Source organism: Pogoniulus pusillus, chromosome 32, assembly GCF_015220805.1.
Source record: "Pogoniulus pusillus isolate bPogPus1 chromosome 32, bPogPus1.pri, whole genome shotgun sequence".
Lineage (NCBI taxonomy): Eukaryota > Metazoa > Chordata > Aves > Piciformes > Lybiidae > Pogoniulus > Pogoniulus pusillus.
This window is the reverse complement of record NC_087295.1, coordinates 8,521,485-8,543,749: the sequence shown is the minus strand read 5'-3', so window position 1 is coordinate 8,543,749 and position 22,265 is coordinate 8,521,485. Positions and strand designations below refer to the sequence as shown.

At 47.5% G+C, this 22,265-nt stretch overlaps 1 protein-coding gene across 12 annotated transcripts in view; it reads left to right on the top strand.

Moving 5' to 3' along the window:
• The window catches only part of CNTNAP2 (contactin associated protein 2), a 1,124,907-nt gene that overhangs the window by 996,321 nt on the left and 106,321 nt on the right, over nt 1-22,265 (top strand). For all 12 annotated transcript variants that reach the window (XR_010308041.1, XM_064169555.1, XM_064169553.1 and 9 more), the window contains one exon: nt 14,077-14,247. Coding sequence is in view for 11 of the 12 variants with exons in the window: in XM_064169555.1 (XP_064025625.1) it covers nt 14,077-14,247 (171 nt within the window). In the remaining variant the exon portion in view is untranslated. The remainder of the gene's footprint in view (nt 1-14,076; nt 14,248-22,265) is intronic.

Below are 22,265 nucleotides of genomic sequence, written 5' to 3'. Positions count from 1 at the left end.
CATTAAACAATGTCCCAAAGTGCCATGTCCACATGGTTCCTGAACACTTCCAGGGACAGCAACTCTGCCACCTCCCTGGGCAGCAAGTTCCAATACCTGGCCACTTCTTCAGGAAAGACATTTTTCCTGATGTCCAACCTAAACGTCCCCTGGAACAATCTTAGACCATTTCCTCCTACTCAGGGAGAAGAAACCAACACCCACCTCACTGCCACTTTTCAGAGAGCTGTAGAGAACAATGAAGTCTCCTTTCAGCCTCCTCTCCTCCAGACAGAACAACCACAGTTGCCTCATCAGACCTGTTCTTAAGCTCCTTCACCAGCTTCTTTGCTCTTCTCTATAGACACTCCAGCACCTCAATGCCTTTCCTTTCTTGTAGTGAGATTCCCATGTGGGACCAAGGCTGGAGTCCTTCTTTTCATTAGGATACCATTTAGGATCTGCAATGGTATCTCTCTGACAAGCATGTCCCCATGCCAAGATTATTAGAAGAAGAACTTTTCCTTTTTGCCCTTTTCCCTGCTTTTCTTTTCTGAAGGGTCAATAGCAGCACTCAGTTATAATGTTTGCTGGCAGCAAGCCCAGCACAGGTATTCAAAGTCTGGTGCCTTTCTGTGTAGAAACTTATGATTAAGCCAGCTTCTAAGAAAGGTAACATCAGATCATGTCTGCATCTCAACTTTTCTATACTTGCTTATTACCCTTCATGGCTAGACATGACTCTTCATGTTGCCTGTTCAATCATTTTGATTTCTGTTTCCCTCAAGATTAAAACTCTGGGGAACAGGAGAAAAGGTTTAATCTTGTTCTTTGAGAGGCTAGTCTGTTCAAGCTGCTCAGCAGGGATGCTCACAGGAGTTAAGGCAAACAGAAAACTGGGCATTAGGCTTTGTGTCCAGGCAATCTGCACAAGAGCTTTAAAAAGCCCTTCAAAGCTTCTTCTGTGTACAGACTTTTTTTTTCCTCAGGCTTTAAAACCAACCATCTCTTTATTCAACTGCAGTAATGTCAGATAAAATTCCTTATAACATTAAATAGGTTGGATAAGCTGAAGAGATTTTATAGCTGTAGCATATTCCTGGTGAAGAAAGACTAAAAGCTATTAAGGTCAATCTACCGTTTCCTGATTTGCATCTATAATTAGCAGCAGAATATGTTCTCTGCATTTTAAAGGGTAATCTTATTTATGCAGTGAAATACTGAGATTCATCTCATTAAAGCAAGAAATTCATCTTATCTTACAGTAAAATCTGGCACACAGTGCTCCTCTTGCTGCTGCTTTTGCAAAGCATTCTGTTTAGGTGATGGCACAGGAGCAAGCTGGGTTTGATTGCCAGATTGCCCAAGTCTGCAGGCAAACAATCAGTTGATTGGAAAACAGATTTCTTTCTTTCTCAAGCCAAAAACATTTATAGATGTGTGGATGAGGTGGGAGACGGGAAACAAATCTCTGAGTGATGCTAATTTTCCAATCTAAAGAAGCAGAAATCAAAGGGGGAAATGCCAAGTTAAAAGGTTGTGAAGATCCCAGGCTCACAGAATGGCAGGGGTTGGAAAGGACTCAAAGAGATCATTGAGTCCAACCCCCCTGCCAGAGCAGGACCATACAATTTAGCTCAGGTCACAGAGGAACACATCCAGACAGGCCTTGAAAGGCAACAGAGACTCCACAACCTCTCTGGGGAGCCTGTTCCAGTGCTCTGTGACCCTTACAGTAAAGAAGTTCCCCCTTGTGTTGAGGTGAAACCTCCTGTACTGCAGCTTCCATCCATTGCTCTTTGTCCTATCCCAGGGAGCAAGTGAGCAGAGCCTGTCCCTTCCCTTCTGACCCCCAGCCCTCAGATACTTATGAACATTTATTAGATCCCCTCTCAGTCTTCTTTTCTCCAAACTAAAAAAACCCAGGTCCCTCAGCCTCTCTTTTGACTTCCCATCTTGCTTTTGGCAGGACAAATACCAAATGACTTTACAAATAAGCAGCTTTTAATCATAAATTGACCTAGTGGTTATGGGGATGTTTGCTGTTTCAGTTATTTGAAGAAGGGGTGGAATGGATTGGGATTGAGTGGATTGGAATGGAACGGAGGGGAGAGGACAGCACCTGTTGCTCTCTCTCTGCAGGCTCCATACATTTTGAGATGCAGCTGAATGAATCCTCTTTGCTGCTACTCTATTGCCTAGCCCCCCCTGCCTGAGCAGTCATGGCAGCTGATTTGCTGGGCTCAGCAAATAGGTGAGAAAGGATATTGTGCAGGTTCAACCATTCTGCTAGGAGCTCAATAAGGAAATCAGAAAAGACAAGGTGAGCTCCAAAGTGATTTTTTTTGGCCAAGCCTTCCCCACCTAACCCTTTCATTCACATTCCCAGGGAAAACAAAATTTTATATCCCATTACCTGGTATCATTTCTTCTTCTTGGTTTGCTTGTTTGGGATGGGTATTTTCAGGGGAGAAAAGAGAATTTGTGGTGCTGAGGAATGTGGTTTAGTGGCAGTAGCATAGCCGTGATTGTGAGCTCGGAGTGAGAGGTTGGACTTGATGATCTCAATAGCCCCCTTCAACCACAACACTTCTGTGATTCTAAGGAAGGAGGCATGGAGAAGAGCAGGAAAATTTAGAGGAGAATGCCTTTGAGAAGGCTGTCATTGAAGAGATATGAGAGCAAGTATCAGTTCTCAATATCAATAGAGGCTGGGAGGTGATGAGATTGAGAGCAGCCCTGCAAAAAAAGGACGTAGGAGTACCGGTGGGTGAGAAGCTGGATGTGAGGCAGCAAATGTGCACTTCTGACCATAAGGCAAATTGCATCCTGGGCTGCAACAAAAGAATCATGGCCAGTAGGCTTTTCCTTGCTGCAGCCCAGGGTGGCACACAAGTTGTAGCAGTGCCCTCGTTCTGCACCTCAGCCCTTGGTGCTAACACTCCCCATCAGCATTGTCACTGCCAGCAGCAACCACTGCCTGTGCAAAGCTGCCCTGAGCTGCAGAAAGGGCCTGACAGTGCAGCGGCCAAGCTGGGAAGGTACAGCATTGAGCAGAGCCTGAGCTGGGAAGGTACAGCACTGAGCAGAGCCTGAGCTGGGAAGGCACAGCTCTGAGCAGAGCCTGAGCTGGGAAGGCACAGCACTGAGCAGAGCCTGAGCTGGGAAGGCACAGCACTGAGCAGAGCCTGAGCTGGGAAGGCACAGCTCTGAGCAGAGCCTGAGCTGGGAAGGCACAGCACTGAGCAGAGCCTGAGCTGGGAAGGCACAGCACTGAGCAGAGCCTGAGCTGGGAAGGCACAGCACTGAGCAGAGCCTGAGCTGGGAAGGCACAGCTCTGAGCAGAGCCTGAGCTGGGAAGGCACAGCAAGCACTGAGCAGAGCCTGAGCTGGGAAGGCAGAGCACTGAGCAGGGTTAGTTCTCTTCTAAGCCAAAATAGGACAGAAGCCAAATACTTCCTTCAGTGTGTTGTTAAGCACAGTCTGTAAGATGCCCAAGAAGGTGACCCCCCATCACGTGCACAGACTTGCTATTGCCAGGAGTGGCCGTCAGGAGCCTAGTTTGCCAGCTGTTGTGTCTGGTAGCTATAAGCATACAGGAAACAGAGAGAGAGAAAGAAAGAACAAGATCTTTGGGGTTTTTTTTGAGGCAACTTTCTCACACTTCATTTTCTCTTTCATTGCATATTACTGTGGCTGAGATGGAAAGATTTGGGAATTTAGTGTTCAGTAAACGCTCTCAGATTTGTATAAATGGAGTGCAATGCTATGAAGGGTAGAGCTATGCCACAATGATGTGAAGGAGGTCAGAATCAGATCTTCTGTAGGCGTTGGGGGGTGTTTTGCTTTCACAAACCGTGTCACCTCTGTCATGCTAATTTCATTTCCATTTTGGAGTGAGATGGGTTTCCTTGCCGTTTTTATTCAAGCCAGAGTTAGAAGGTTTTTTGCCTGTTCATTGTTCCTACTTTCACAGAGCAGTTGGAATTGGAAGGAGACTGTGGAGAAGTTAAACCTTGAACAGGAGTTATGGATAGTAGTTATGTTTGAATGTTAAAGCTGGCAGTTTTCTGTTGAGGGATGTCTCTCTATACTCTGATAGGTTTAATCTTCATTAAATTCATAAGGGTATTTTATACATGTGTATATATATATATATATGCCTATAAGATTCTCAGTCACAGTGATGCCACCACTCAAGTCCATAAGAATTCCATGATTAGCTGCTGCAACAGATCCCTTCTCTCACCGTGTGATGACATGTTTAGCCTGAAAAAGTTAGTTATAGTGCTGGTTTCCATTTGCTGTTACACTACATATATGGTTCTGCATCACCTGGGTAGTATTTGAAGAGTGGAATTATAGAATCATAGAATGGTTTAGGTTAGAAGGGACCTCAAAGATCAGCCAGTTCCAACCCTGCTGCCATAGGCAGGGACACCTCTCACTAGAATAGGATGCTCAAGCCTCATCCAACCTGGCCTTGAACACCTCCAGGCAGGGAGCATCCACTGCCTCCCTGGGCAACCTGTGCCAGTGTCTCACCACCCTCACTGCAAACAACTTCTTCCTAACATCTAGTTTAAATCTCCCCTCTGTCAGTTTAAACCCATTACTCCTTGATCTGTCATTACAAGACCTTCTAAATAGTCCCTCCCCAGCCTTCCTGTAGCCCCCTTCAGATACTGCAAGGCCACTATAAGGTCTTCTCGAAGCCTTCTCTTCTCCAGGCTGCAGAGCCCAAACTCTTGTAGCCTGTCCTCAGAGAAGAGCTGCTGCAGCCCTCTGAGCATCTTTGTGGCCTCCTCTGGACTCACTCCAACAGTTCCATGTCCTTCTTGTGTTGGGGGCTCCAGAACTGCACGCAGTACTCCAGGTGGGGTCTGATGAGAGCAGAACCAAGGGGCAGAATCCCCTCCCCTGCCCTGCTGGCCACACTGCTCTTGCTGCAGCCCAGCACAGGGTTGCTGTCTGGGCTGCATGTGCACACTGTAGGCTCATGTTGAGCTTCTCATCAACCCAGACCCCCAGGTCCTTTTCCTCAGGGCTGCTCTCAGCCATGTGCCACCTAGCCTGGAGTTGTGCCAACCCAGGTGCAGGACTTTACACTTGGCCTTGTTGAATTTCATGAGTAAGTGCTCGAGGAGTGACAGCTGCAGTTCTGTGGTGAGCTCACCTGTGTTACTTTGTCTGTCAGGGAATCACAGAGTGGTAGGGGTTGGAAGGGACCTCTGAAGATTGTTGAGTCCAAGCCCCCCACCAAAGCAGGGTTACTTAGGGGAGGCTACACAGCAGTGCATCTAAATGAGTCTTAAAAGTCTCCAGAGAAGAAGACTCCACAACCTCTCTGGGTAGGCTGCACACAGTAAAGGAGTTTTCCCTCATGTTGAAGCATAACTTCCTCTGCTCCTGTTTGTGTCCATTGTCCCTCATTCTATCACAGGACACCCTTTAGTGAGATCTCTTCTCACTCTGCTCTTTTCTAGACTAAACAGCCCCAGATTGCTGCACCCCCTCATAACCTTGTTGACTCTGGCACTGATGGTAATGCTAAGAAGTGGTGGGTAAAGGGAGTACAGCCAGGCACATCTAGGAGATCAATAGGGGAAAGTTTGCTGTTTAACCAGGAAATGTGTGAGCACTCTTTCTTTGCCTTCTCTGTTTTCAAACACTGCTGAGCTGCTGTGAGATCTTGTAAGGTTACAGCAAGATCTGTGGGGCCATGAATGGTCACAAAAGTGATCAGAGGGCTGGAGCACCTCTCCTGTGAACACAAGCTGAAAGAGCTGGGATTGTTCAGCCTGCAGAAGAGAAGGCTCCAGGGAGACCTAAGAGTAGCATTTCAGTATCTGAAAGGGACCCATAGGAATCAGTGCACCTGATTACTTAAATTAGCACTTCAAGGTAATGGGTTAGAGCCATAGGTTTCATCAAAACTCAGAGAACTATAATCCATCAAAGGACTTAGTCATATCTTGTAAGTTAAATATTCTCAGCTTTACTACAGAAGACTCTGAAATCCATCCTATAGTAGAAGATCATGCAAAATAATGTGATGATGTCTGTGAATAACAGGTAATTCTGGAATCAATGACATGAAGAATAGTTAATGTGCTACATCAAGACTCAATGGCATCTTACATTTTAATTCTGAGGAACATTTTCATTTGTGACAAGTGGAGCTGCCAAAGGAGAACACATATCAGGTGGTCACACAGCCAGGACACTGAGGCCAGAGCCATAGCTAAACACCAGTAACCTTGAAACCACACACAGGGGAGGGATTCTCACCTTGAGCAGGGAAACCTTCCTCCAGAAATCAGACAACACAGAGGGGAAGAGTTGCATAGAGATTGCTCAGCACATCCTTCTTATAAAAAACATTCCAGGGGGAGCAAAGAGGAATCCCAGAAAAAGGAATGGCTCCTGGGTCATGTTGTCCATGTGGTGTCGGGATGGTGTGATGGCTCTGTGCCTCTCCTCAACTCTAAAGGTGCATTTCATTTCACAGCTGAGGATCTAGGAAATAGGAAGGAGGGATCTGAGAACTATGCTTTCCTGCAGTTTCCTCCCTACACAGGGAGTAAATTCACTGCCACAGAGGAACTGAGTCATTAAGATCATTGTTTTCTTACATCATTGTCCTTCTGCCTTTGCCATACACCTTGCACCCTGCAGTGTCAGGAGCTGAGCCTGCAGTGGTTAAAGCAGTGCCACCAGATGGGAATGGTAAACAGCTTCAAACAGCTTTGCACAGCTAGAAACACCCAAGCCTATGCAGAGAAGATCATCCTCATAGTTAGTGCCATGGTTTGTGGGCAACAGTCCTCATAGTGCCATGGTTTGTGGGCAGCGGTCCTCTTAGTTAGTGCCATGGTTTGTGGGCAGCAGCAGGTTGCTGTGTTTAATGTTTACCATGCTGGTATCATGGCAAGGTTCCTACACAGTGTGTTGGCTGTGACACAGGGGTGATCAAAGTGATGTTTGCAGGTCAGTTAGTGCTGCAAAAAATTCCCAGGAAAGGGCACCAGTTTACATGCATCATTAAAGCTCCATCAGCACATTACACAGCTCCAGGTTGTAAACCATGCCAGATCAGGACCTTTCAATCTTTAGATGGATGAAAGCACTGATGCCAGCAGTGACAAGGTATGCATTATGATTAGGCATTGTGACCAGGAGGCAAGACTTGTGACAAATGGTTTTACAAAGATGATTGCAGGTAACACAGCGAGTGCTGGAAAATCTTCTGCATCACTGAATCTGTTTCATTGACTCCAGCCTTTCACTGATAAATGTGATTGCACTTCTCCCTCACTCAGCAAAGAGAGTGACTGGCAGGGTAAAGAAAACTTCAGCATCTGTGTTTATAGCCATTGATCTATGGCTGGTAAGTGTTATGTCACCTGAGAGTCTTTACAAAAGCAGGTGATTTATAACAGCAAGGAAATAAACTCCTATCCATCTTACCACAGCCTAATGGCAGCTCATGTATGACTCACTGGAGAAGGGCCAAAGGAGTGCCACAAAGATGATCAGAGGTCTGGCCACCTCTCCTATGAAGACAGACTGAGAGTTGGAGTTGTTCAGCCTGGAGAAGAGGATGCTCCAGGGACATCTCACAGAAACATTTCAGTATCTGAAGGTGACTTAGAGGAAGGCTGGGGAAGAGCTGTTTAGAAGGGCTTGTGGCAATAGGCTCAGGAGCAATGGTATAAAGCCAGAGCAGGATGAATTTAGGTTGGTCATAAGTTCTTTACAAGCAGTGAAATACTGGAACAGGTTGCCTAGAGATGTGATTGAGTCCCATCCTGGGAGGCATTCAAGGGGAAGCCTGATCTAGTCGAAGATGTCTCTCCTGACTGCAGCAAGGTTAGACAAAATGCCTTTCAAGGGTCCCTTCCAACCCCATGCATTCTGTGTCCTTTGTTACCTATCATAGTACCCAAGTTGATTCCAGATGATAGAGCAGACTCCTCCATGAGCAGTGGAAGGACTAGCCTGCATCTGTAAGGCCTTATTCTTTCTCTCCTCAGTATCTTCTTCTGCATAAAAGATTTTGGGGTGTGACAAGCACAACCAGCTGGTCCAGACAAGTGATTGTCTCCCTGCATTTAGTTTTGGTGTGACCTCACCTTGAGTACTGTGGGTGGTTCTGGGCCTCAACATTTAAGGATATGAAGGTCCTTCAATGTGTCCAGAGGAGGACACTCAAAGTGAGGAAGGGACTGTCAGGCATGTGCTCTGAGGAGAGGCTGAGGACTCTGGGTATTTTGAGTTTGGAGAAAAGGAGCCTGAGGAGAGCCTCACTGCTCTCTGCATCTTCCTGAGGAGGGCAAGAAGAGAGAGAGTTGCTGATACTTCTCCCTGAGCTCCATTGGCATGCAGGAACAGGTCAAAGCTGCACTGGGGGAGGCTAAGACTAGGCTTCTCTTTATGAAGAGAGTAGCCAAATCCTGGAAGAAGCTTCCTGGAGAAGTCAGTGTTTAAGAGGCATTTGCACAATGCCCTTAACATACTTTAACTTTTGGTCAGACCTGAAAGTAGTCAGACAGACCCTCCTCCCTTGTCCTCCCTTGTCCTCCCTTGTCCTCCCTTGTCCTCCCTTGTCCTCCCTTGTCCTCCCTTGTCCTCCCTTGTCCTCCCTTGTCCTCCCTTGTCCTCCCTTGTCCTCCCTTGTCCTTCCTTCTCCTCCTTTCTCCTCCCTTCTCCTCCCTTCTCCTCCCTTCTCCTCCCTTCTCCTCCCTTCTCCTCCCTTCTCCTCCCTTCTCCTCCCTTCTCCTCCCTTCTCCTCCCTTCTCCTCCCTTCTCCTCCCTTCTCCTCCCTTCTCCTCCCGTTACATTGCAGCTAGAGTTGATCTTATTGTAAAAAATAAGATTATTTTTGTTTTTTTTCCCTAAACCCTAGCATTTGTCCTTTAAAATCTGAGTCATCTTTAATGTGACAATAACCACAGCAGAGCTACCTTTTCTGTTCTGCTAACTGTGAGCTCATCGTTGATGCTGTGTTGATATTCTCAGCAGGTTTTGTTCTGGACTTGCAGCCATTTGTTCCTTTACTGAAAGATGCAGAGCCAGTTTGATCTTGGAAATTGAAATCTAACCTGTATTTTGATGTAGCCTGAGAGGGTGTAATCCAGTTTGCTGTTATGCAGCAGCCACTCCTCATCTGTTGGCTTGAGCATTATTTTTCCTATGTGATGCCAAAGGACTTGTCTCCTACTGAGCCACTCTTTTGTGTAGCAGCTCTGTGGAGTTTATTTTTCTTGATTCATGTTTGGATTAGATAAATTAAGGCACTATCACTGTAATTTTAGAGTAACTAGCAATTACATGCTTCTTTTCAAATGCTGCTCTGCTGTGATGGTGATAAAGTGTTAAAGCCCTGGCCCAAGAAATAATATATTGCCATCACCAGTTGGAGTCTGTGGATGTTGTTCTAAAGATGCAACAGCACAGGCATGCCAGGCTTGCTTCTCTTCTTGATACAGACACCAGTAACCAGTAGCTGCTTCATGCAGGATGAGATATTGATGACTAACACAATGGTGCAATGCAGAGGAACACACACCTGGTATGGCAGCAGCAGCCTTGAAAGTGGGAACTGGGGATTTGAGGCAGGGGAAGATGATGCTAGAGTGGGCACTGATTGATAGAGGGGGCCCCAGAGCTATAAACAACTCATCAGCAAGCAATATATAGTCTGAAGAGGAGGCTGAGAGGGGAGACCTCTTTGCTCTCTACAGCTCCCTGAAAGGAGGGTGGAGTGAGATGGGGATTGGTCTCTTCTCCCTAGTATCAGGTGGTAGAATGAGAGGAAGTGGCCTGAAATTGTGCTAGTAGAGGTTTAGGTTGGATATTAAGAAGTATTTCTTTCCTAAAAGCATGGTCAGATGTTGGAACAGGCTGCCCAGGGTGGTGATGGAGTCGAGAAACATGGATGTGGCACTTTGGGGCATCGTTTCATGGCCATGGTGGTCTCAGATTGGCAGTTGGACTTGATAATCTCAGAGGTCTTTTTCAACTAAAACCAATTTGGTGATTCTATGAAACACATTCAGAGGTGAAGCTGGGTGCAGCTGATTTCACTGTACCAAAGCAACAAAGGAATCACAGAATGGTAGCGGTTGGAAGGGACCTCTGGGGAAGGAAAAACTGTGCTTTGTGGGAGCACTGGACCTGGCTGCCCAGAGAAGTTATGGAGTCTCTTTCTCTAGAGACTTTCCAAATCCACCTGAGCAGCCTGGTCTGGATGATCCTGCTTTGACCAGGGGGTTTGGACTTAATGATCTCCAGAGCTTCCATCCCACCCCTGCCATTCTGTGACTCCGTGAATCAAAACTGTGATTGTTTCAGTGCTGGTCTCAGTGCTCATGCACAGAGTCCTCTCTCTTGGAATGGAAAAAAAAGGGAAAAGGAAAAATATCACCCAAAAACCCACTACCTTGATTTGTTGAGCATAATTGTATGGATAATCTCCATCCATTACTTTGTGGCACAGAAGAGTTTTCCATTCTCACATCCATCTTCTCTGAAATAGGAGACTTTTCTCCCATTTTATTCACATAATGGTTTTGATAAAAAATCTGTTTTGCTGCAGATGAGGACCCTGGAGGGTTTTGGTCTATTGTAATACATGAGAGCTGCCTGACATTGCAGCGTTCGTTCTCTAGTGCTATTGCCTAGCAAGGCTAAAAGCACTGACATCTTTTACAGTTCTGCTATTGCCAGTCTCCATTTCAATGGGGCTTAAATGTAAAAGTGGAATTGATGGTGTTAAAGCATGAATTTCAATCATGCTAAGAAAGAAGATATTGATGGAGCCAGCAAGGGAGTTCTGGATAAAAATATTGCAAGGGAGAAGCTGAAAGGCTGAGTGCTCTAATCCCAGTGACTCTGAGTTACAAGTCACAGAGCTGCCACACGTTACAAGATGTCAGTCCCCGTTGTGTAACTGGGGATGAAGGGAATTTGGCCTTGTCAGTTCTAGGGCAGCCATCTCTTTCCTCCTCCCTGAGGTGGGACTTTATAGGGGAAAAGACCCTTCGAGTCTTTACTCAGCTTTTTATCTGAGATTTAAGGTGTCTCTTCTCATTAATCACAGTATCACAGTATCATCAGGGTTGGAAGAGACCTCACAGATCATCAAGTCCAACCCTTTATGGTCCAGGCAATTTCTGGTGGCTGCAGACTCTCATGCTTCTAAAACTTACAGAAGTGTTGACTGGCTTGGGTGGGAAGGGACCTCCAAAGGTCATCTTGTCCAAACGCCCTGCAGTCAGCAGGGACCTCTTCACCTAGGTCAGGTTGCTCAGGGCCCCTTCCAACCTGAGCTGGAATATTTTCAGAGATGTGGCATCTACCACCTGTCTAGGCAACCCAGGCCAGTGTCTGACCACCCTGTGTGTAAAAGCTGTTGTCTTTGTGTCTGCTGTCAGCCCTTGGTAATGACACTGCCATGTTCTGTCTGAGAGCAAGTTGTCAAGGAGCAGCAGAGGAGACACTTGGTGACATGCAAATTACAGAGAGCACAGGGTTAGCTCCGGGTTAGCCAAGCTGATGGGAAAGAGCTAGGGCTGTTTTGCAGGAGCTTAATGAGTTGGGGTTTAATTTGCACAGCAGGGAAGCAGAGCTGTGAGCACCACTGTGCCATGGTCTAGTTGACTGGCTAGGGCTGGGTGCTAGGTTGGACTGGATGATCTTGGAGGTCTCTTCCAACCTGGCTGATTCTATGATTCAGGGATGGTGACTCCACCACTTCCCTGGGCAGCCTGTCCCAATGTCCCAGTTGATTCCCACACAATCTAGGGTTGTCTGCCCTAAGTCCCTTCATCCAGCTGATAGATGTATTAAACAGTCCTGGCACCAGTGCTGAGTCCTGGAAGCACCACTAGTGCCCAGCTGCCGACTGGATTTCAGTGCATTCACCACCAGTCTGTGGGCATGGCCACCCAGCTGGTTTTTTACCCTGGAAAGCATCCACCCACCCAAGCCATGAGCAGCCAATACTTGAATTTCATAGTAGGCTCCTTGCAGCTCTCACAGCAATTTTGCTTGTCATGTCTTCTTTGTGTTTGAGGCTTAGAACTTGGGTAATATTCAGAGGATGTAAAGCTGAAGGGCACAAATTGTTATTGAATTTATAAAGACATGCAAGAATTCCTGCAAGGTTATTCAGGACAGCTAAATTAGCTCCTTAACAAGAATCACATTTATATATCCCTGACTTTTGTCTAAGTCCTACTTATTTCATGGGAGTTAATTCAGCAAATGGATTAAAACTTGATTCAAGAGTCTGCAAATGTGCAGCATATCCATAGCTCCTAGGAGGGTGAAGTGTAGATGTTCAGGTGCACAGAAGCCTTTCTGATCCAGTCCTGAAAGACTACTGACAAATTGCTCATGCAGGTCCAGAGGAGGGCTACAAAGCTGGTCAAGGATCTGGAGAGCAGGTCTTGTGATGAGCAGCTGAGGGATTTGGGTTGTATAGTATGCAGAAAAGGAGGCTGAGGGGAGACCTTCTTGGTCTCTAAAATTCCCTGAAAGAAAGTTGGAGCCAGGTGGGTGTTGGTCTCTTCTCCCCAGTAACAAATGATAGGATGAGAGGAAATGGTCTCAAGCTGCACCAGGGGCAGCGTATGTTGGATAGTAGGAAAAATGTCTTTCCTGGAAGCATAGTTGGGCATTGGAACAGGCTGCTCAGGGAGGTGGTGGAGTCACCATCCCTGGAGGTGCCCAAGAAACCTGTGGTCATGGCCCTTGGGCACATGGTTGAATGACCATGGGGGTGTTTGGTTGAAAGCTGGGCTTGATGATCTTGAAGTTCTTTTCTAACCAAAACCATTCTATGTTTATATCTGTATTAGTAGACTTCTAACAGATACCTGAAGAAGTAAAGGGTGTAGTTGTGTAGAGTAAATCTGAAGACAGTTAAGTTACATGGAACCCAATGTTTAAGAGCAAAACCTGTGCCTGAGGTGAGGCAGTAGCCAAATGAATGTTCTTCCCATCTATCTTATGTCCCATGAATTCTGTATTACTGTGCTGCACGTGTGGTAACAACACATTCTGATATGACTGAGTATGGTCAGTTAGGAGCTTGAAAAGAAATCTGCCATTAACTTGCTCTACTTTATGAAACCTGATATGTCATGTCTGGAAAAACAAAGAGGAGGAAGCAGAACTGAAGTATTTGGGCTTTTTTTTTTCAGTGTAGACAGCACTGCAGAGGGACCTGGACAGGTTGGACAGATGGGCACAGTTCAATGTCAGGAGTTTTAACGAGGCCAAGTGCCAGGTTCTGCACTGTGGCCACAACAACCCCATGCAGCACTACAGGCTGGAGACAGAGTGACTGGAGAGCAGCCAAGCAGAGAGGGACCTGGGGGTACTGGTAGACAGTAGCTGAACATGAGCCAGCAGTGTGCCCAGATAGCCAAGAAGGCCAATGGCATCCTGGCCTGGATCAGGAATAGTATGGCCAGCAGGACTAGGGAAGTCATTCTGCCACTGGACTCAGCATTGGTCAGGCCACACCTTGAGTGCTGTGTCCAGTTCTGGGCTCCTCAATTTAAGAGAAATGTTGAGATGCTTGAACATGCCCAGAGAAGGGTGATGAAGCTGGTGAGAGGCCTGGAACACAGCCCTGTGAGGAGCAGCTGAGGGAGCTGGGGGTGTGCAGCACGGAGAAGAGAAGACCTCCTTGCTCTCTACAACTACCTAAAAGGAGGTCACAGCTAGGTGGGGGTTGGTCTCTTCTCCCAGGCACCCAGTGACAGGATAGGAGGACACAGTCTCAAACCATGCAGGGCAGGTTTAGGCTGGGCATTAGGAAGCAGCTCTTCACACCAAGAGTAATTGGCACTGGAATGGGCTACCAAGGGAAGTGGTGGAGTCACCATCCCTGGAGGTGTTTCAGAGGAGACTGGGTGAGGCACTTAGTGCCATGGTTTAGTTAATTAACAGGGTGAGGTGATAGGTTGGACTCTGATCCTAGATGTCTTTTCCAACCTGGTTAATTCTGTGATTCTGTTACACTGACTTCAAAAGCTTCCCCTTCTCAGAGCACTCAAACATCTTTCCTGTTCATCCCTGCAGGAAATTACTGGAATGCAGCTTCTTTTGTTACTTCATCATCCTACCTTCACTTCTCCACCTTCCAAGGGGAAACCAGTGCAGACATCTCCTTCTATTTCAAGACGTCGGCCTCTGATGGCGTGTTTCTTGAGAACCTGGGGAACACTGACTTCATCAAACTGGAGCTGAAATGTAAGTACATGCTTCCCACCAGGCTGCTTGGCACCTGAAGCAGGTTCCTGTCTGACAGTAGGCTTCCAGAACTGTGAACCATTCAGTAAAACCTGTAAGCTTGCCAAATTCTGGGAGAACTTCCAAATCTATTTGCTTGACATATTTTCAAGTTGCTTTACATGGGAGGATATCTTGAAGTCTATTTGTAGCCTTGAGGGAGGCTCTCTTCCCCTTCTGCTCTGTCTTGGTGAGGCCACTAATGGAGTGCTGGATTCAGTTCTGGGGTCTTCAGTTCAAGAGACACAGGGAGAGAGTTCAATGGGGCTCCAAAGATGCTGAGAGGCCTGGAGCACCTTTGTGAGGAGGAAAGCCTGAGAGACCTGGGACTGTTTAGTCTGAAGTGCAGCTTGAGAGGGAATCTTCTTGATGCTCAGCAACAGCTAAAGGGTGAGGGGCAAGAGGATGGGGACAGGGTGTTTTCAGTGGTGCCTAGTGTCAGGACAAGGGGCTACAAGCACATACTGGAACCCAGGAGAGTCTGTCTGAACAGAAGGAAGCACTTCTTTGGTGTGAGAGCGATGGAGTCTTGGAGCAGGCTCCCCTTACAGGTTGCAGAGTCTCCTTCTCTGGAGAGATTCCAAACCCACATGGACATTGTGATCCTGGGCAACCTGCTCTTTGTGACCCTACTTGAACAGCAGTTTTGGACTAGCTGATCTCCAGAGGTCTCTTCCAAACCCTAGCATTCTATGATTCCATAATTCTGAAAGAAAGCTAGGACTGGTTGCATCTGTTCTAAAAATTATACTGCTCTGAAAATCTGGGTGATTTTCTGTGTTATCTCACGGTTAGTTTGGAAATAGAGGAGATTAAAAAGAGACACCCTCCTCATCAGCATGATGAGGAGTCAAAGAGCTGAAAGCTTGCAGATGATATTTAAAAACACTAAAGAACTTCATAAAGATAAATCTTTGTGAGTGTTACCTGTTAATAAAATCACTGATCTGAAAAAAAGTCAATGTTATTAGTTAAGCCACTTTTAATGGCCATGGGGCAAGCTGTGCAGGGAAGCTGCTGAAATCCTGGACACCAAGGACCCAGCTCTGCTTATTGGCACATAAAAGCCAGCATCAGAAGTCACTGATGTTGGAAGACAAAAGGTCCTTTGCATACCCCAAACAATCAGGTTTTTTTCTGCACATTCACAGAATCAGAGAATCAGGTTGGAAAAGACCTTTGAGATCATCAGGTCCAACCCTATCACCCATAGTTGTCTAATCAACTAAACCATGGCACCAAGTGCCACATCCAGTCTCTTTTTAAACACCTCCAGGCATGGTGACTCCACCTCCCTGGGCAGCCCATTCCAATGGCAAATCACTCTTTCCCTGAAGAATTTCTTCCTAATGTCCAGCCTAAACCTGCCCTGGCACAGCTTGAGACTGTGTCCTCTTGTTCTGTCACTATCCTGTTTCTGACACTTCACAGGCTCTAGACACACAAATTAGAATGTAGAAAAATTAGGAACTATCAGGCCACAGCAATCCCATGAAAGCTGCAGGCTTGGGGCAGAGTGTCTGGAATGCTGCCCAGCAGAGTAGTACCTGGAGGTGCTGGTTGACAGCTGGATGAACATGAGCCAGAGTGTGCTCAGCTACTCAAGAAGGCCAACAGCAACAGGAATAGTGTGGCCAGCAGGAACAGGGAAGGGATTGTGCTCCTGTATCTGGATATTCCACACCTGGAGTACTGGGTTCACTTGTGGGCCTCTCAATACAAGAAGGACAGAGAAGGGCAATGAAGCTGGTGAAGGATCTGGAGAACAGATCTGGTGAGGAACATCTGAGGGAACTGTGGTTGTTTGGTGTGAAGAGGAGGAGGCTGAGGGGAGACTTTCTACAGCTCCCTGAAAGGAGGTTGGATCAAGATCTCTTCTCCCTGTTGGAGGCCCCATTCCTGGAGACAAAGTCAGTCTTGATGGGACCCTGAGCAATCAGATCGGGTTGGAGTTGTCCCTGCTCACTGCAAAAGGGTTGGACAAGATGACCTTTGAGGGTCCCTTCCAACCCAGTGCATTCTAGGATTCTAGGATTCTGTTTTATCTAGATTTCTAAGAAAAGGAGGTGCAATTTGCAGAGTCCTGGAGAGTAACTTCATGTGCCTTCAACAAAGACCCAAAATGCCATCTCTGAGGAGAGGGTCAAAACAGAAAGCAAGAGAAGAACATTTCTCTCATTTAGGAAACAGCTTCTCCAAACAGCTGAGAAGGAAGACTGCCATGGAATAAAAAAACCCACAATGATAAAATGCTCTTCTGGATGTGGCTGAAGTCTTTAGTGATTGCATTTATCAAGCAGCTCCCCTGGCAGGCTCATACTCGTCACCATGCATGGAACAGTTGGCAGAGATGTGCAATTACCTTAAGCCTCTGTTTTTTACACCCATAGTAAATCTGCAGAACCCCAGTATCTTTCTAGCTGGCTGGTCAGCTGTCACCAAGGAGAATTGCTCAGACAGGAGGCAGTTGGAGAAGGCAGAATTCAGGTGTGGTGGACCAAACTTTCCAGATGTTTTAGAAATTAGGGATTTTTTTTGACAGAGGGAGGGGGAGAAAAGGATGTTTTCCTATACTTCAGTGTACATTAGAGGTGGTGGAGTCTCTGTCCCTGAAGATGCTCAAGAAAAGCCTGGATGAGGCACTTAGTGCCATGGTCTAGATGACTCGATAGGGCTGGGGGATAGGTAGGACTGGATGATCTGGGAGGTCTCTTCCAACCTGCTCAATTCTATGTTTCTATACTTCTTTAGGGAAGGATTTAACCTAAAATCCCATCTTCCTGTAAAAATCACCCTTGAGAACACCACTGTTTCATTTAGACAAGTCCCAGCCTTCACTTACTTTCCTGGCCATGGACATGGTTTTTTCTTTCTTTAACCTTGATCTAACTTTTAGAACTCAAGAGGTGTGTCACCTGCTGTCTACAAAGGCTGCCAGGGCAACAGTCTGAAATGGTTTGTTGTCACTGCCTTTCATAGAAGCAGTCCACCAAAACATGGGAATGCCATTTCCCACAACTGTTTGCTATGTCTCCCAGAGCTGCTCATTTTCAGCTGCCAAAGGGTGGCTTACCAGAGGGATGAAGACTCCCTTTTGACAAGGAGTCCCATGAAAAAGACAAGGGGCAATGGGTGGCAGTTACTGCTGGGGAAATTCTGATTAGATTCCAAAGTGTGCCACCATGAGAACAGTCAGACATTGGAATCATCTCCCAGGGGAAGTAGTGGATTCCCTTACACTGAACAGTTGTAAGACTCTCTTCAACTACACTATCACCTGGAAATATTGGACCAGATGTTCCTTGTGGTCTCTTCTGTGGTTCAGTGACTTTGTATCTGCACTCCATACAACTGTGCTGTGTACATGAGGCAGAGATGGCTCTACTTTGAGAGGTGGTAGAGAGTTGGCTGCAGTATGCAATTGCATCTAGGAACCGAAATGGTCCACCTGAAGTATTTGCTGTAAGAGACCCATCTGCCCTGCTGCCCACTTCAGCTGGCCATTGCCTTAATCATGCTTTGCCTTAACTGCTGCTGCCCTGGTACATCACTAATGAAAAAGTGTCCTGGTGTGAGCCAGGCCAGCACTGGTTCTGCTCAGTGCTGTGCCTTCCCAGCTCAGGCTCTGCTCAGTGCTGTGCCTTCCCAGCTCAGGCTCTGCTCAGTGCTGTGCCTTCCCAGCTCAGGCTCTGCTCAGTGCTGTGCCTTCCCAGCTCAGGCTCTGCTCAGTGCTGTGCCTTCCCAGCTCAGGCTCTGCTCAGTGCTGTGCCTTCCCGGCTCAGGCTCTGCTCAGTGCTGTGCCTTCCCGGCTCAGGCTCTGCTCAGTGCTGTGCCTTCCCGGCTCAGGCTCTGCTCAGTGCTGTGCCTTCCCAGCTCAGGCTCTGCTCAGAGCTGTGCCTTCCCAGCTCAGGCTCTGCTCAGTGCTGTACCTTCCCGGCTCAGGCTCTGCTCAGTGCTGTACCTTCCCGGCTCAGGCTCTGCTCAGTGCTGTGCCTTCCCAGCTCAGGCTCTGCTCAGTGCTGTGCCTTCCCGGCTCAGGCTCTGCTCAGTGCTGTGCCTTCCCAGCTCAGGCTCTGCTCAGTGCTGTGCCTTCCCAGCTCAGGCTCTGCTCAGTGCTGTACCTTCCCGGCTCAGGCTCTGCTCAGTGCTGTGCCTTCCCAGCTCAGGCTCTGCTCAGTGCTGTGCCTTCCCAGCTCAGGCTCTGCTCAGTGCTGTGCCTTCCCAGCTCAGGCTCTGCTCAGTGCTGTACCTTCCCGGCTCAGGCTCTGCTCAGTGCTGTGCCTTCCCGGCTCAGGCTCTGCTCAGTGCTGTGCCTTCCCGGCTCAGGCTCTGCTCAGTGCTGTGCCTTCCCAGCTCAGGCTCTGCTCAGTGCTGTGCCTTCCCAGCTCAGGCTCTGCTCAGTGCTGTACCTTCCCGGCTCAGGCTCTGCTCAGTGCTGTACCTTCCCGGCTCAGGCTCTGCTCAGTGCTGTGCCTTCCCGGCTCAGGCTCTGCTCAGTGCTGTGCCTTCCCAGCTCAGGCTCTGCTCAGTGCTGTACCTTCCCAGCTCAGGCTCTGCTCAGTGCTGTGCCTTCCCAGCTCAGGCTTTGCTCAGTGCTGTGCCTTCCCAGCTGTTTCTGCTCTGTCAGGCACTTTCTGCAGCTCAGGGCAGGTTTGCACAGACAGTGGCTGCTGCTGGCAGCAGCCTGATAATGAGTGTTAGTACCAAGGGCTGGGGTGCAGACTGATGGAACTGCTACCTCTTGTATGACTCTTTGGGGTGCAGGAAGGAAAAGGTGCAGCTGCAGACAGGAAGGAACAGGCCAGGTGACCCTAAACTGACCCCAACAAGGTATTCTGTCCCATGGACATCATCCTGGGTGTAGAGCTGAGGGTTCACAAAAGTGAAGCTCTTCTATGGCCAGCATTGAAGTGTATTCTGCATGTGAACTCAGTCCATGAGCTCCTGTATCCAACTGTCATCTGCTGCCACGTGTAGCTTGGACTAGGAGAAATTCAGTAAAGGTTTTGTATATATTTCATGATTTTCTTGTTAATATTAGTATCTTTTCCTTTTATTGCTAGTATTTCATTAAAGCTGGTTTAGTGTTGGGTTTTTCCCAACCCATCAGTCTTATTCCAACCTTTTTTGTCTTTCCCATCCCCTTCTGGGAAGGGAGACAGGTTAATAGTGAGCATCTGTCTCTTGTTTAGCAGCCAGTCCAGCCTTAACCCTTGACAGAAAGACACTGCTCACTTCTGAAGCTCTTCTCATCCCAGCACCTCCAAGCAATTTGCAGACACTAATGAATTGTGTCTCACTATTACTATTCTGCAGTAAAGAACAAGTCAGTTTTGCAACAGAACAAAAGCTGAGGCTTAGAGAGATAAAGGTCAGCTTGTGTTTGATCCTGGCATGACGATGTGAGAGAGAAAGGAGCTTTCTTATTAATTTGTTGTAGAAAGCTAGAAATACTTACAAGCTCTGCAATCAGAGACGACATTTGGCTAATGAGCCCTTCAGTGCTAGCTGCACTAAAAGTCTCCTCAAGGAGTGATCAGGGAGCTTGGCTGCTGGGATAGGGAATAGCTCTGCGGAGCAGGGGCTGGGAGTACTGCTGGACAAGTTCACCATCAATCAGCAATGTGCCCTCATGGACAGAAAAGTCAATGGTGTTCTGGGGTGCCTTAAGAGAAGTGTGGCCAGCAGGTCAAGGCAAGTTCTGCTTCCCCTCTACTTTGCCCCACTGAAGGCACATCTGGAATTTTGTGTCCCGTTCTGGGCTCCCCACTTCAAAGGAGGCAGGGAACTACTGGAGAGAGTCCAGTGGAGGCTCCAAAATGTTGAGGGGAATGGAGCATGTCTGTGAGGCTGAGAGTCCTGGGGCTGTTTAGCCTGGAGAAGAGCAGCCTGAGAGGGGATCTTCTCAATGCTAACAGATAGAGGCCATGAGGATGGGACCAGTGGTGCCCAGTGATAGGGTAAAGGGCAACAAGCACAAACTGGAATGCAAGAGGAGGGTGCTGGAGTTTGTGGAGTCTCCTTCTCTGGAGAGATTCCATCTCCATCTGGACTTACTAATCATGGGCCAGCTGCTCTGTGAGACTCTACTTTAGTGGAGGACTGGACCAGGTAATTCCTGGAGGTCTCTTCCAACCTGGCCATGCTGGGATTCTGGGACTACATGGAGTGGCTTGCTAATGAGAGCAGTGGCACAGATGTAGCAGTGGCCCACAGTCTGCTGCTCTGTGGGCAAGGGATACAGACAACACTCTAACAGCTAACATTTGCACTTGAAAAGTCTTCGATTCCTCCTTCTGCTTTGCTGTTTCTAGGTTGCTTAGTTGGGACTTAAGTAACTTCTCCAAAATCAGACAAGAGCAGGGATTGTAACTGCCACTGCTGTTTGCTTTTGCCCGGGCAGCATTCACTCCTCCAGACTCTGACACATGACCAACTCATAGACTTGCTTACAGATGTTAATAACATCATCATTTCTTTCTCCAGAGGCAAACTAACGTCCTACCCTATTAGTGAGTTTTGCACATGCTCCTCTTCGAATTCCTGTGTGTTAACAGATAGGCAGCTTTTCTTTTCCCACTGCTTTATTTTTCCTAGCCAAGCAGAGGAACCAGCGTGACCTTCACTGTTGTTTTTAATTGAGTTGTTGTTTTGCTTCCCTAGCAGAAGGTCACTTGTTTTGAAAAGCAGTCCCCCAGGAGGCTGTGTTGCATTAGCCACACGTCAAAGAATGCACAGGACATGGAGGAATCTCTCCATCCCAGGGGCCAGTAAGAAGTTACCAAGTTAAATGGAAAAAAAAAACCCAACCCATCAATTTCTTCAGGGGAATTGTTGACCCAGATGTTTTTAGAGCATCATTTGCAAATTCTCATCTTATCCCAGGACAATATGAAAGTTACCAACAAACAAAAGCTTCTTCTGAAGAACTGCAAATGCTGTTCTTTTAAAGATAGGAATTCCTTTTCAGGTGGGGAGAGTGATGTAGAAAAGCCTCCTATTCGAACAGGGCGGTTAATGACCAATCCAAGAAGGTCAGTTCCACCAGTACCCTTCTTCCCAAGTTGCAAATGGGGATAAGTGCCCAGGCTGGCATGTGGGAGAAAGCCAAAGGCAGCAGACAAACATCCCATCTGGAGTACTGGCTAAGCCTGACCAAAAGAGAATCCTAGGCACAGGGATGTGGGGAAATTAAGGCCATCAGTAGCTCTTCTGTAACTAGCTTGCATTCTGCAAGACTACTGCAGGCTGCAGGGTACAGTGATCTGCTTTGGTCTGCCTCGGTGTCAGTACAGTATTCCTCCACTGCACAGTGCTCTGCAGCATCCCCTCAGAATCACAGAGCATGGTGGAGTTGGGGATCATCTATTCAAAGCCCTTTGTAAAAGCAGGGTCACCCACAGCATATTGCCCAGGATCACAATGTCCAGGTGAGTTTGGAACCTTCCCAGAGAAGCAGGCTCCGGAACTTCTCTGGGCAGCCTGCTCCAGAACTCCAGCACCCACACAGCAAGGAAGTTTTTCCTTAACTGGAAACTCCTGGGTTCCAGTTCATAGAATCAGCCAGGCTGGAAGAGACCTCCAAGATCATCCAGTCAACCTATCCCCCAGCCCTATCCAGTCAACTAGACCATGGCACTAAGTGCCTCAGCCAGGCTTTTCTTGAACACCTCCAGGGACGGTGACTCCACCACTTCCCTGGGCAGCCCATTCCAATGGCAAATCACTCTCTCTGCCAGTCTGGCTGCATCTTCATGAACCTTTAACAGCCACTTTCCTTTTGCCTTTCATCCAACTAAAAGTAACACAAACCCCTTTTACGTGCCACATGGGAGAGCTCTGTTTTGATGTCCATGCTTCTTCCTTGCTGTGGTGTCCTCTGCTGCACGAGACCAATTTGGCTTCACAGGAAAGTGTTGCAGTTACAAGGGTGTCATGACATACATTATAACACAGCACAGACACAGAGACACAAAGCT